The sequence below is a fragment of the Theropithecus gelada genome, chromosome 10 (genome assembly GCF_003255815.1).
Source record: "Theropithecus gelada isolate Dixy chromosome 10, Tgel_1.0, whole genome shotgun sequence".
Taxonomy (NCBI): Eukaryota; Metazoa; Chordata; class Mammalia; order Primates; family Cercopithecidae; genus Theropithecus; species Theropithecus gelada.
In genome coordinates, this window is record NC_037678.1 from 21310937 (window position 1) to 21325492 (window position 14556).

Consider the following 14556-nt stretch of genomic DNA (forward strand, 5'->3'; position numbering starts at 1 on the left):
ACAAGGAGAACTACTCACTATGTGTCCAGGACTCCCAGGGACACCTGTGGGGCCAGGAGGCCCAGGGGGACCTGGAAAAAGACAGGATATCCTAAGGGCCAGAACAAAGTACAATCTCAGGAAGTGCCCCATCAGCTCCCTCCTGACAGCCCCAAACCCTATTCCCTCTGCCATCTATCAACTCCACCCCTTACCCCAGGCCTGGACTCAACTTACCCATGGGCCCTGGAGGGCCTGGAGGCCCAGTGGGTCCCCGGGGCCAGTGGTTGTTGGTCTCAGTGAAGGTGTTGGACAGCAGTGGGTCTCCTGGGTGAGCAAAGATGATGAGTGACTAGAGCTGGGTAGAGTGGGGTGGTTAGTCTTCACCTGCCACCTCTGCCAAGACAGCTTGGACTGCCCCATGGGGCAGCCTGCAGCATGGCTGGTACCACCTGGGCACCTGCTCCCAGGGTGAGGAGTGTGGAGAGTGTTGGTCTCGCAAGACCAGGAAGCAGGGAGATGTGGGTTCTAACCCCACTGCAACCTAGCTGGTGACATCCAGCAACACTCTCCACTTTTCAGAGCCTGTACTGTCACCTGCCAAATGGGAATGACAATAAAAGAAACCATTTATCCACCACCTACTGTGTGCCAGGCTTCTGTACATGGGTGTTACACAGCTCTGGGAGGCTGGCACTGTCATTGTCCCCATTGTATGGATAGTGAGATGGAATGAATGCTGGGATGGCAGAATGAATGACTGGTGTGCACCAAAGACACGATAGAAAAGAGGCTGAAATCTGGCGCTCCACACTCTGACCCCTGGCAGTCCATGGGCAGGTCAGGCTGGGCTGCCAAAGGGAAGAAGCCAAGGACGTGCATCAGGGCCTGGAGGAGGGGCCAGGCCTGTGGCCTTGGGAGCTCAGAGCTCGCTTCCTGCTGCCAGGTCTTTTGCTTCCCAGTGCTCTGAGCACTGGATTCCAAGGCTCGGGACGGCCTGATGCCTGGTGGCTCTAAGCACAGGTTCTGGAGGCAGCCCGTTTGAAGCCGTTCCCCTACGCCGGGGCTGTGGGACCCTGGCAAGCCACCTCCCCTCTCTGGTCCTCAGTGTTCCTCATCTGTAAACACAGGAGGACAACAGCGCCTGCTGGAGGACTGGGTCACACCTGGCCTACCATGAGCAGGGCTGGCACACAGAAGGCACCTGGCAGATGGTAGCGGGCACTGTGCTGATGGCTACTCCACCCCCACCTCCACCTGCGGGGACTCACCATGCTGGGAGATCCGGGCGTGGGGTGGCCCAACAGGAGTTGGGGGCCCAGGGGGGCCAGGAGGCCCTGGTGGCCCAGGAGGTCCTCTCTCTCCAGGGGTGCCCACAGCTCCAGCCCGGCCAGGGCTCCCTGGGGGGCCCTGTGGACCTGCAATGGAATCACAGGGATTTGTGGGTATACAGGAGGCAGGGAGGCCTAGGGTGGCCTTAAGCGACAGGACAAGGCAGCCTGGAGCGGTGGGCATGAGAGAGGGCCCCACAGTCCATAGACCTAGGCTCCCTGGTTGTCTAACAGGGAGATGAGCACAGCGCCCAGTCCTCCACCTCATCCAGGCTGGGTCTTCCTTCCTTGGGGCTCCCAAACCCCCAAAGTCCCTCATAGAAACCCTGGTCACATGGGGCAAGCATTGCTGCTTCTCCTCTGCCCAGCCCTGCTCCCAGCAGTCTGGAAGCTCCAGAAGGGCAGGGACATGTCTGACCCCACCCAGTGCCCAGCCCAGAGCCTGCTAAGTGTAGGTGCCCAGAGAATGTGAGTCGAGTGAACGTAAGAGAGGATTTCATGGAGCCCAGGTGTGAGCAGGGCACTCCCTGGCGGGGTGTTGAGTGAAGAGGCAAGCAGATGAAAGGGCCCAGGCCATCCTGGCCATGTCAGGAGCGGGGAAGGGCCCACCTGGTGGGGGGGTGGCCAGAGGAGCTGTGGAGCAACGTTGCGGGCACTCACCTGGTAGGCCTCTCATCCCCATTGGGCCCCGGCTGCCAGCATCTCCCTTGGGGCCGGTGGGCCCGGGCAGCCCCCGAGCACCGACTTGGTCTGGGGGGTAAAACATATCAGACTGGCAGCTCCAGATCTGCTCTTGACCCCCACCCTGGCCCCAGCCCCCCTACCAGCACCTACCATTTCGGGGAAGCAGCGGGACCCTCACACTCTCTATGGCTCCTGGCAGCCCTGGGGTAGGGGGGTAGGCAGAGGTCAGTGTCCCCGCTGGGCCTGGAGGAGGGAGGCTCATCCAGAATCCCCACTCCCAGCTCCCCCCGACCTCCAGGCAGGGTCTGCTGGGGCTGCTTGGTCTCCAGGGACTGCAGGTTTCAGGAGTCCCAGGAGACGGTCCTCTTAGGCGGGTCTAAGAAACGGGAAATGGGAAGACTGAGGCCCACTAGAGGGTTAAGTTGGGAGTCAGTGACAGGGTGGGGACCAGAATCCCACTTCCCCAATTCCCAACCCACTGCTCATTCCCACAGGCAAGTCTGAGTCTGCCACTCACCCGGGAGGCCTCCATCTCCGGGGCTGCCCTGGGCAGGAGGAGGGCCCCAGAGTGGGGCAGGGTCCTCAGGGGTAGCTGGTGTTGGAGGCGCTGGCTGCTCTATGACAGTCAGCATGGCCACCTGAAGAGGAAGACAGGGACGGGGTGGGTACTAGGGTCTCACTAGGACCCCTCCCTATTTTTTTTTGAGATGGAGTTTTGCTCTGTTGCCCAGGCTAGAATGCAGTGGTACCATCACAGCTCATGCAGCCTCAACCACCTGGGCTTAAGCGATCCTTCTGCCTCAGCCTTCCAAGTAGCTGGGACCACAGGGACGCACCACCACACATGGCAAATTAAAAAAAAAAAAAAATTATTTGTAGAGACAAGGTCTCGCTATGTTGCCCAGGCTGGTCTTGAACTCCTGGGCTCAAGCGATCATCTTGCCTCAGCCTCCCAAAGTGTTGGGATTACAGGCATGAGGCAAGGTCTCACTAGGGACAGGCCAGCCAAGGGGCCTGGTGTGGGAGGCAGGAGGCACATAGCCAGCAGGGCCCAGCTTGGAGTGGAGCCCCAGGCTCGCAGGGGCACAGAGCTTCATTAGAAGTGACAGTGTTTTTCAAAGCACACGATTCATAACACGCATTATGGAAAAGTCATTGACACCATCATTGCCATCCAAGTTGAGCTTTGTGACTGTCACGGTGCTTGCTGGGCCATGCGCTTTTTTTCTATGCTTATCTACAAATAAGAAGCTTTTCTTGATTTGTTAAAGCACCACAGGGTATGGCTGGAAGAGTTTCATTAATATTTTTTTTTCCAAGATGGAGAGTCGTGCTCTGTTGCCCAGGCTAGAGTGCAGTGGCGCGATCTCGGCTCACTGCAACCTCCGCCTCCCGGGTTCAAGTGATTCTCCTTCCTCAGCCTCCCAAGTAGCTGGGATTACAGTCGTGCGCCACCATACCTGGCTAATTTTTGTATTTTTAGTAGAGATGGGGTTTTACCATGTTGGCCAGGCTGGTCTCAAACTCCTGACCTGAAGTGATCTGCTTATCTCGGCCTCCCAAAGTGTTGGGATTACAGGCATGAGCCACCATTCCTGGCCTTTCACTAAATTTGGAAGGAAGTTTGGAAGAGTCGACATGAAATAGAAACCTGGAGGTGTACACAAAGTCCACTTTTGGGTCCACAGTGAGGAAGACTCTGGGAAGCTAGAGGTGTCCCCTCAGCTGCTGAGGACCAAAGAGAGGCCAGATGACCATAGACCAGGGGCTTGGGGATCGTGGGGGCCTGTCCAGAGAAAAGCTGAAACTCTCCGGCAGACCCTGAACCAGGAATTCCCATCACAGATGTGGGACTGAGTTGCCTCTTACGTGGGCTTCTCCTGGGAGAGAGCTCAGGGAACTGCTCCTGGAACCCCGTGCCTTGTAACTCAGGGGCCAGCACATGCTATTTGGAAGCTTGGTTTTCCCACTGGATAAAGCAGGGGCATCTTCTTTTTTTTAATTTTAGAGACAGGGTCTAGCTCTGCCGTCCAGGCTAGAGTGCAGGGGTGCTATCACGGCTCACTGCAGCCTTGCCCGCCTGAGCTCAAGTGATCCTCCTGCCTCAGCCTCTTGAGCAGCTGGGATTGTGTGCCAGCTGTGTGCCACTAAGCCCAGCTAATTTTTTGTAGAGATGGAATCTTGCTATGTTGCCCAGGCTGGTCTCGGGCTCCAGGCCTCAAGTAATTCTCCTGCCTTGGCCTTCCAAAGTGCTGGGATTACAGGTGTGAGCCACCAAGCCCAGGGTGGAGTGCAGTGGTGCAATCTCAGCTCACTGCAACCTCTGCCTCCTGGGTTCAAGCAATTCTCTGCCTCAGCCTCCCATGTAGCTGGGATTAGAGATACCTGCCACCACGACCGGCTATTTTTTTTTTTTTTCTTGAGATAGAGTTTCGTTCTTGTTGCCCAGGCAGGAGTGCAATGGCACGATCTAAGCTCACTGCAACCTCTGCCTCCTGGGTTCAAGCAATTCTCCTGCCTCAGTCTCCCGAGTAGCTGGGATTACAGGCATGCGCCACCATGCCCAGCTAATTTTTGTATTTTTCGTAGAGACGGGGTTTCTCCATGTTGGTCAGGCTGGTCTCGAACTCCTGACCTCAGGTAATCCATCCCCCTCAGCTTCCCAAAGTGCTGGGATTACAGGCATGAGCCACCTCACCTGGCCCTGGTTAATTTTTTGTATTTTTAGTAAAGCCAAGGTTTCACCATCTTAGCCAGGCTGGTCTTGAACTCCTGACCTTGTGATCCACCCGGCTCAGCCTCCCAAATGCTGAGATTACAGGGCTGAGCCACTGCGCCCAGCCTAATTTTTTTTTTTTCTTTTTTTTGAGACAGAGTCTCGTTCTGTTGCCCAGGCTAGAATACAGTGGCATGATCTTGGCTCACTACAACCTCCGCCTCCCAGGTTCAAGTGATCCTCATGCCTCAGCCTCCTTTGTAGCCGGGATTATGGGCGTGTGCCACCATGCCAGGCTAATTTTTGTATTTTTAAAAGAGACAGGGTTACGCCATGTTGGCCAGGCTGGTCTCGAACTCTTGGCCTCAAGCAATCCACCTGCCTCAGCCTCCCAAAGTGTGGAGATTACAGGTGTGAGCCACTGCACCAAGCTGTACTTTTTAATTTAAAAAAAAAAAAAAAGTTTTATGGCAGCGCAGTGGCTCACACCTGTAATCCCAGTAATCCCAGCACCTTGGGAGGCCAAGAGAGCGAATTGCTTGAGCTTAGAAGTTCAAGACCAGCCTGGGCAACTTGGAGAAACCCCATCTCTACCAAAAATTAAAAAATTAGCTGGATGTGGTGTTGTTCACCTATGGTCCCAGCTACTCAGGAGGCTGAGGTGGGAGAGGATTGCTTGAGCCCAGGAGGCATAGGTTGCAGTGAGCTGAGATCTCGCCACTGCACTCCAGCCTGGGAAACACAGGAAGACCCTGTTTCAAACAAAACCAGACGAAACAAAGAATACAAAACATTTTATCTTGAAATAATTTGAGATGCGTGATAGATGTTTTGTTTTTGAAACCAGGAAGATTGTATTATGGATGGGGGTTGGGGGGATAGAGAAAGGGTATGGGGCAGGGGCAGCCAGGAGATCCCACCAGGATCTCTGGGCAGTGTCTTTGCTGATCTGGCTGGGATGGTAATGGAGCCCCATGGGAGGGAGCTCACAGGCCTCCTGGAGGAAGAACAGGCCAGGCTGGCTGTGACTTGCACTTCACATATACAGTCTTCACTGAGTGGATGCTAGTGTCCCCTCCGCTTTACAGAAGGGGAAACTGAGGCACAACCTGTGAGCAGGCTTCCAAGGGAGGGACACTAGAGGAAACCAGGACATGCCTGACAGGGGATGCTGCTCGCTAAGTCAGCTCAGAGCTGCCCTGTGGGTTCGCTGAGGGTGCAAGCATGGGGTGTGGGGAAGGAGGAGGGGAGGGTGGGATGGTGGTTGCCCGGACTGGCCTGGGGCAGGGGGCAACCACCCAGGAGAGAGCTGCTCACCCACCTTGGCCTCCAGCATCTTCAGTCGCTCTGTCAGCTCTGATACTTTACTGCAGTTGAGACAACCTGCGGGGAGGAAGGAAGCTGGGGCCAGGGCCGAGGGTCCTAGGCTCCCCCTCAGAGCCCTTCAGTCTCTGGGAGGTGGGATGCAGGGAAGGATCAGATATCTGATGACTCCAACCCATAAGGGAGCCTTAGGCTGGGGAGGGGCTACAGGATCATGGTGGATCCAGGGGGACCTCACCCTATGAGTTCTTTTTGGCGTTGGAGCCTCCAGAGTGGCCTGCTTCTCCTGCAGCAGGACCAGGGACCCGACCCCTGGCAGCCTCTGTGTCCAAAATGACCCCTTTCCCAGAAGCCAAGGAAATGGCAATGAGGTGGAGGCCATGGATGAGGCTGAGGGCTTCCCCAACGACCCCAACCAGGCTCATGGGCTAAGAGTTTAGAGCTCAGACAAGCCTGGGTCTGAGCCTTGACACTGTCCTGCGTGACTTGTCCTCTCTGGAAAGATCCGGTTGCTTCCCGCCTGGGCAGGCCTGGGGCCAGGGCTTGCCAGCTTTGGGGACCTACCCAGCGCAGTCTGGACTGGGCTGGCCTCAAAGGTGCCATCCTCTGAGCCTCCCCCGACCCACCATCCAGCACCCCCTGGTCTCCTGGGTGAGACTCTCGAGAATGACGTGAGTCATTCACGGCAGCTCTGGACATTTACGGCGCCTCCCAGCTGCTGGCCCTGCCGAGTGCTGTGCCAGCAGTCTCTCCCCTCCTCACAGGAGTGTCACCCCCATTCACACCTGAGGACACGGCTCAGAGCAGGGAGGGGTGAGTGCCTAACTAGCACATCTGGGGTCTAGTCCTGGTGCTGCCCTGACTCCCAGCTGTGGGGCCTGGAGCAGGGCAGGGCAGGGAGGTCAGAGACCTTCAGCTTCCTCCTCTTTAAAAAGGGGACAATGGGAGGGCAGTGGACAGCTGTGAGGTCTAAATGAGCTGCTGATGGGAAGTGCCTGGCACAGGGCCTTGCACACTGCTGACATTCAGAAAAGTGCTGATTACATAAAAAGAGGAAACAGGGGGATTGAACTGGCGTCTGCAAGAGTCCAGGGGTCATGGGTCCAGGTGTCTGGACCCAGGTCAGATGCCCCTCTGGGGTCCTTTCTGTGCCCCTCAAAGCAACTTTTGTAGCCTGGGGAGTGCGGGGTGGGGAGACGGTTACTGTCCTTGACCCTCCACTGCCAGACCTGCTGGCTTTTAGGACAGTTACTAAACTGCCCTGAGCCCACTCCAGAGCTCCCTCAGCCCAGGGGACCCCAAGAAGCTACCCCAGGACCCACCTGAGACGGCTGTGGGCCGAAGTGCCATCCGCCGCATGGTATTGCCCGACCACATGGGCTCCAAGGAGCCAGAGGAACCTGCAACTGAGGGATGGAGGGTGAGAGCCCTGCTGGGGTATGATCCTTGCCTCCTCAGGTCCCCCTGCCCACCACTGCAGCCCCAGCAGGGATCCCTACTCCCCTCAGCACAGGACACAGAGGCCCAGAGAAGGAGAGTCCATGTATCTGGGTCACACAGCATGAATTGGGCTGAGCTAGAGCAAGGCTGGCCACCTGATAGGGCTGGGAAGAGGGGCTGGCAATGGGGCGGGGGCCATGGATGAGGCTGAGGACTTCCCCAACGACCCCAACCCCAGCCAGCCTCATGGGCTAAGAGTTTAGAGCTCAGACAAGCCTGGGTCCGAGCCCTGACACTTACTGTCCTGCATGACTTGTCCTCTCTGGACTTATTTTCCCATCTGTAAAATGGGATTCTAAGGCCTCTAAACTTCCCAGGCTGAGGTGAGGCCTGAGGTCAGCCATGAATGCAAAGGGCCCACTGTGCACACACAGCGACCGGCACACACAGTAGGTGCTCAATAAACGGCCGCCGTGACTGTTGCCATCCACACTTTCACTGCCTGGCTTGGTTAAGAGGAGACTGAAGCGGATCCAGCCCTGGTTTTAAATGAAAACCAGAGGGAGGCTGGCTGTCTGGGAGGGCAAGGGGAGCCAGTTCCAGGGCCAACCCCTGCTGCCACCCCTCCCAAGGAGGACCCCCCCGCACCCGCCCCAGCCATCCTGGCTGGTCTGGCTTTGGGGGACTGGTTTTCTCCACAGCTGGAGGGATGGACTGGCCAAACCAGGGGCGGGGGCACAGCTGGAGAGGCTGTGGAGCCAGCACTGGCAATTGCCCCCCTCAACCCCCCAGGCCTTCCTTTTAAGGCCACGAAATGTTGTCTGGGGGGAGACAAGACCCAAATAAGGCATGGGCCTGGCAGCTCGGAGCAGGGCTGTGGGTTGATGCAGGGAGCGAGAGGCGCCGGGAACTCAAACCAGACGAGTCCCTCTGGCCAGCCCCCAGTGGAGGCTGCCAGGCCCTGCTCTGGGTCCCACTGTGGGGCCTCCACTCGTGCTGAGCCTGCATCCCCAGCACACCCTCCTCAAGGGCCTGTGACTTGCCCAGGCACAGGGGGCTAATCTCACCCAGGATGGAGGAAGATGGGTTGCCAGCCCAGGACTGGGGCCGGCACTGGGGACTCCCTGGGGAGGGGAGACATCATTGTGAACCATGCCCATGTGAAGGACCTTGTATAGCTTGGCTCAATCCTACAAGGAAGGTGATAATCAGAACAGACAACTCTTGTTTAGCATGTACCCTGGGCCTAGCACCTTCTAAGCACTTCACATACATAGTCTTAACTGTGAGTGGGTGCTAGTACCACCTCCACTTTCCAGGTGGGGAAACTGAGGCACAGGGCAGCTCTGTGCTACCTCTTCTCTGTTGCCCATGCTCAGATAAAGGTGGATGAGTAAATGACACTCAACTCCACTTCCCCACTTGGAAGACATGAGGCAGAGAAGAGAGGCGACTCGCCATCGGTTGTCTGCGGGACGGTCCCAAGCCTGGATCTGAACACAGGTCGGCCTGATTCCAGGGCCAGATTTCTTTTTTTGGTTGGTGGAGGTGCAGGGGCACCCGGCAGAGAGGCTCAGTGTTCAGCAGGAGTGCTGGTGCCTGAGAAAAACGGCCTCACCAAGCGCTCTTCATTCTTTCTGCTTCCAGGTAGAGATGTGATGTCATTTTAGTACTCTTTTCGGGAAGTTGACCAAAAGAAGCGGCCATCTCTGGCAACGTGGGGATGTTTGAGTTTCCTCTGTGATGAAGCTTCAGCTGCTCTCCCCATCCGCTTCTGCCCTCCTCTCTATTCTGCTGTTGTTTTCTTTTTTCTTTTCTTCCATTGCATTATCTACCTTCTAGCGTGTTCCAGTTTCCCAGGCCACTGCCTGTCATCTGGCCTCCTGGCTGGAACATCAGCCCCACTAGGGCAGGGACCTTGTCTGTCTTGTGCTCGGCCTACAAAAGTGCCCAGCACCCAGTCGGATCTCATGGACTTCATGTATAAAACTTTTTTTTTTGTTTTAAGACGGAGTCTCACTCTTGTCACCCAGGCTGGAGTACAGTGGTGCAATTTTGACTTACTACAACCTCCACCTCCCAGGTTCAAGTGATTCTCCTGCTTCAGCCTCTGGAGTAGCTGGGACAACAGGAGCGTGCCACCATGCCCAGCTAATTTTTGGTATTTTTAGTAGAGACGGAATTTCACCATATTAGCCAGGATGGTCTCCATCTCCTGACCTAGTGATCCACCTGCCTCGGCCTCCCAAAGTGCTGGGATTATAGGTGTGAGCCACCGAGACCGGCCATTTATAAAACTTTTGTTGATGAATACATGAATCACCAACTGAAAATAAATTTCGATCAAGCAAACCAAATATAAGGCAGACATAACTGTCTTGAACGTCAACATAGGCCGGGCACAGTGGCTCACGCCTGTAATCCCAGCACTTTGGGAAGCCGAGGCAGGTGGATGACCTGAGGTCAGGAGTTCGAGACCAGCCTGGCCAACATGGCGGAACCCTGTCTCTATTAAAAATACAAAAATTAGCTGGGGGTGGTGGTATGTGCCTGTAATCCCAGCTACTTGGGAGGTTGAGGCAGGAAAATCGCTTGAACCCAGGAGCGGAGGTTGCAGTGAGCTGAAAATGCACCACTGTACTCCAGCCTGGGTGACAAAGTAAGACTCCTCAAAAAAAAAAAAAAAAAAAAAAAAAAAAAAAAGGTCAGCATAAATGGGCCAGGTGCAGGGGCTCACACCTGTAATCCCAGCACTTTGGGAGGCTGAAGTGGGCAGATTGCTTGAGCCCAGGAGTTTGAGACCAGCCTGGGTAATATGGCAAAACCCTGTCTCTACAAAAAATTTAAAAATTAGCTGGGTATGGTGGCGCATGCCTGTAGTCCCAGCTACTTGGGAGACTGATACGGGAGGATAGCTTGAACTTGGAAGGTCAAGGTTGCAGTGAGCTGTGATCGTACCACACTGAAAGAGTGAGACCCTATCTAAAAAAAAATAAAATCAGCATAAATGTTTTAATGTCATACTAGAGTGTCCCTGAGTTATTAATCTGTAAACTAGTGGTTGGAAATTCTTTTTCAACCAGTTTGTTTTCGATGTTTCTCCAGGGGCCAGAAAGAATGAGAAAAACAAATAAAAATGTGGTCTGACAGCAGCACAGACATCAAATGCTCAAAGTAATTGCAAATTTAAATTAAAAAAAGAAAAGAGTTTAAAGAAATAACAAAACTGTTCAAAAGACCAGAAAATTTTGGGTTTGGATTCAAGATTCACAAAAAGTTATCCAAAAACTTCCTCAAAATTCTGAGAAATGGACAGAAACATTTTAAGGGATGTAGCAGGTTGTAAAATGACCCTGTAGCACACAAAATTCCATAAGGAAGAAGCCACAGGTTGTGGGAAGATCTGCCGTTGGACAAAAATGTCATATCCCGGCCAGGTGCGGTGGTTCATGCCTGTAATCCCAGCACTTTGAAAGGCCGAGGTGGGCAGATCAAGAGGTCAGGAGATCGAGACCCTCCTGGCTAACACAGTGAAACCCCGTCTCTACTAAAAATACAAAAAATTAGCCGGGCCTGGTGGCTGACGCCTGAAGTCCCAGCTACTCAGCAGGCTGAGGCAGGAGAATGGCGTGAACTCGGGAGGCGGAGCTTGCAGTGAGCCGAGATCGCGCCATTGCACTCCAGCCTGGGCGACAGAGTGAGACTCCTTCTAAACAAAACAAAACAAAACAAAACAAAACAAATGTCATATCCCTCCCACGGGTGTTTGGTCAAAGGCCCTGAAACAGGCCCCTGTGAGCTGAGACCCTTCTCATCTCAGCCTGGTGGTCCTTACTGAAGGGCTCCTCCCTAGCCTCAACCTTGTCCTCCCAGGGAGGCCCTGAAGGCTGGTCCCAGGACCACAAACCCCAGCTCCACTTTGGGAACCTGACTGTGGGCCACTTCCCACCATCTGGGAGGTCCTCACATGCTCTATACACATACATACACACACACACATGCACGTTCCTACCCCATGCCCTCTCCTAATCTCTACAGCTGCTGCACCCATGTCACCTCCTCCAGGAAGCCTTCCCAAACAGGCCAGTGCGCCTACCAGTGTCAAAGCCCCCTCGAAGCTCATCACTCCCTGTCTTGACCTCCACATCTTGACCTCCACATAGTCAGCGCTGTCTGTAGTTTCTAGCCCTGGGCCCCATAAGCAGCTCTTCTTCCCTCTGCCCAGTGCCAGGCCTGAGCTAAGAAGCTTTGTGTCCCTTCTCGGGACCCTCACAACACCTCACGATATAGAACACTGAGGCCCAGAGAGGAGAGGCTTCCGCTCTGTCCTTGCAGTGGGACAAGGGGGTCTGGGATTCCAATCTTGCCCTAAATTGGGGATTAGGGATGTGAAAAGTTGGGGATTAGGGGTATGAAAATCTGGGGGTGTCCCTGGGATCCACCTTCATGACTTTCTCTCCCTGGAGAGAAGCCAAAGGAACGGCTTCCTCATTCACAACCGACCCCCCAGATCTGCTCTGCTCGGTTTAGCAACCACAGGCCATAGGGAGGCAGCCTTCCCAGCCCCAGCCCAGGTCTCCTGCAAGGAATTTACTTTGCAAATGTAAATATTTGCTTCTGGTGGCCAGAGCCAGGGGTTAGGGTCAGAGCTGGGGCTGGGAGCTCCAAGAACCCTCCAGCTCAATCAGGAGCCTCCGGGAAGGCTTAGTCTATGTCCAGCCTGGCCGCCTCTTCAGGACAGGCAAAGGTCCTATTCAATTCCTGTGCACTCACTTTATATGTGGCCCATGCCAGGCACTGGGGATGTGGGAGTAACGGTGGCAGGATGGGGGTCAACCTAGCCAGGTGGGAGCACCCAGAGGGCTGTAGGCAGAGCAGTGACTTGCCGGCCACTGCCAAGGCCATGTATGAGAGACAAAGCCGGTGTGGGCAGGGGGTTCAAACAGAGGGAGGATGAGGTTCAGGGGATCCAGGCAGGGGCTGAGAGAGTGGAGGAGGCAGCCACACAGTCGGCTGGGCATGCAGGATGGGCTGGCAGGAGGTGGGGGTTGCCGGGACTCCCAGGAGTAGGGGTGGCTGGGTGGTGGATGTGGGTGGATTTGCAGTGGTTAGCCCTTGGATTCTGAATCTGCAAAGTAAAGCTCAGACTTAGCACCATACCTGGAGCCTGGTTACGATGAAAGAGATGAGTGTGGAGCGTGCCCAGCCCTGGATGGTAGAAGAGACCAAGGAGCCCAGGAAGCGCCTGGGCTAGAACCTCAGTCTGTTCGTAGGCTATTTTAAAATTTTATATTTAGAGGCAGGATCTTGCTCTGTCACCTAAGCTGGAGTGCAGTGGCAGGATCACAGCTCACTGCAGACCTGAACTCCTGGGCTCAAGCAATCCTCCTGTCTCAGCCTCCTGAGTAGCCAGGACTACAGGTGTGCACCACCATGCCCAGCTAATTTTTAAACTTTTTTTTTAGATAGGGTCTTGCTATGTTGCCCAGGCTAGTCTTGAATTCCTGGCCTCAAGCAATCTTCCTGCCTTGGCCTCCCAAAGTGCTCAGATTACAGGTGTGAGCCACCGTGCCTGGCCCATTTTTAGGCTATTTTGTGGTCAACCTCGGGCAAGTGTCCCCTCTCTGGCTCCTCTTCCTGGGAGACAGGGCTGTGAATAACCATGGATGGGGAAAAAATATGTATGCTGGGGACAATGGGACCCATGAGGGGGAAGCAGAGGCAGTCCAGCTCCATGGGGTCCATAGGGAGGGCAGGGGAGGGAGCCCCAGCCTCTCTATCTTTCTATCTGGGAGGAGCTGGGGCTGAGACTGGCTTCCGCCAGCCTCACAGCATCCCAGCTTTCTGAACAGGCTCCCAGGGACATCCTCAGCCAGCACTCTGCAGGGGAAAGACCCCTGGCTGCAGTCAGACTGACCAGGTTTGAGCCCGGCTCCTCAGCTCACAGACTGCTCCCCTGGACAAGGCATTCCCCTCTCTGAGCCTCAGTTTCTGCATCTGGGCCTTCTGTACCATGATGTGATGGCTCCTGTGGCGGGGGTGGGGGGGTATGCCTTGCAGTGCCCAGCACGGAGCAGCTTTCCTTCCCCTTGTCCTGATTATTGCAGGAGGGTCTGGGGCAGGGGGATGCCACAGAACTCAGGTCGGCACCCTGGGGAAAAACCTGGCCACAATACTTGTTTGCTGTGTGACCTTATGTGAGACCCACACCCTCTCTGAGCTTCACTTTCATCATCCGGACAGTGGGGCTGATCTGTCTGCAGGAAGCCTCAAGAGGCAGGGTGTCATGGGGGTTACTGCAGCAGCCCCACTGTCAGCAGAGTCCACCAGTCCAGGTACTCAGGGGGTCAGGCCCAGGCCCAGAAAAGCTGATTGTGGGGCTCAGCCCGCCCTCCTGACATGGCCCTGGCATTGCGCCCACCCCTGCCTGGCCCACTTGGTGCATTCTGGCCTTGGTTCTTCCTCACCCATTGTTTCTGATAAGCCCTATTGTTTCTGATGAAAGGGGGCCAGGTGATAGCCTCCGCCAGCCCCACCTCCTGAGGCCTGGGGGCACAGAAGCTTGCTCAGACAGGTCCCAATCCTGGCTCTCACCCGCTGAGTAACCTCGGGCCAGTCCCATCACCTCTCTGAGCCTCAGTTTCTCCATCTGTAAAATGGAGCCCATTCTAGCCCCTTCTCCACAGGTTGCCATGGACATCAAATGAGACAATCCTCATTTGTCACAAAGTGAACATCCCCATTCTGCAGAAAACCAGGGCCCAGCGCTGTGAAGTCCTTCACTAGAGCCCACCAGCCTCACAGAGACTCAAGGTCCGTTTCTTGACTGTGAAGTGGGGTCTCAGAGGGCAGGAGGCCATGGAATCCTCAGCATGGGGTGGGTGGTGGGGGCGCAGGATGGGAGCAGAAGACATTTGTGGAGCATCTACCATGAGCCAATCATGAGTGCTACTTCTTCATGCTGGGTGACTTCCAGATAAAGCCAAAGTTCAGAGAGGAGAAGGGACTTGCCCCAAGTCACACAGCAGAGTGCAGCTGATTTAGGGCTGGATTCCGGAATGGCAGGTGTTCCCTCTCCTCCTC

General features: G+C 55.3%; 1 protein-coding gene across 2 annotated transcripts in view; it reads right to left on the reverse strand.

Annotated features, from left to right (window-relative positions):
* Nucleotides 1–14556, reverse strand: part of EMID1 (EMI domain containing 1) — a 53496-nt gene that overhangs the window by 26519 nt on the left and 12421 nt on the right. The window contains exons 4-10 of one of the 2 annotated variants that reach the window (XM_025399466.1): nucleotides 7356–7439; nucleotides 6032–6093; nucleotides 2512–2632; nucleotides 1971–2060; nucleotides 1251–1397; nucleotides 217–306; nucleotides 19–71 (exon numbers count right to left, since the gene is read on the reverse strand). In XM_025399466.1, the coding sequence (XP_025255251.1) occupies nucleotides 19–71; nucleotides 217–306; nucleotides 1251–1397; nucleotides 1971–2060; nucleotides 2512–2632; nucleotides 6032–6093; nucleotides 7356–7439 (647 nt within the window). The remainder of the gene's footprint in view (nucleotides 1–18; nucleotides 72–216; nucleotides 307–1250; nucleotides 1398–1970; nucleotides 2061–2511; nucleotides 2633–6031; nucleotides 6094–7355; nucleotides 7440–14556) is intronic. The other variant, XM_025399467.1, reaches the window with a different exon arrangement.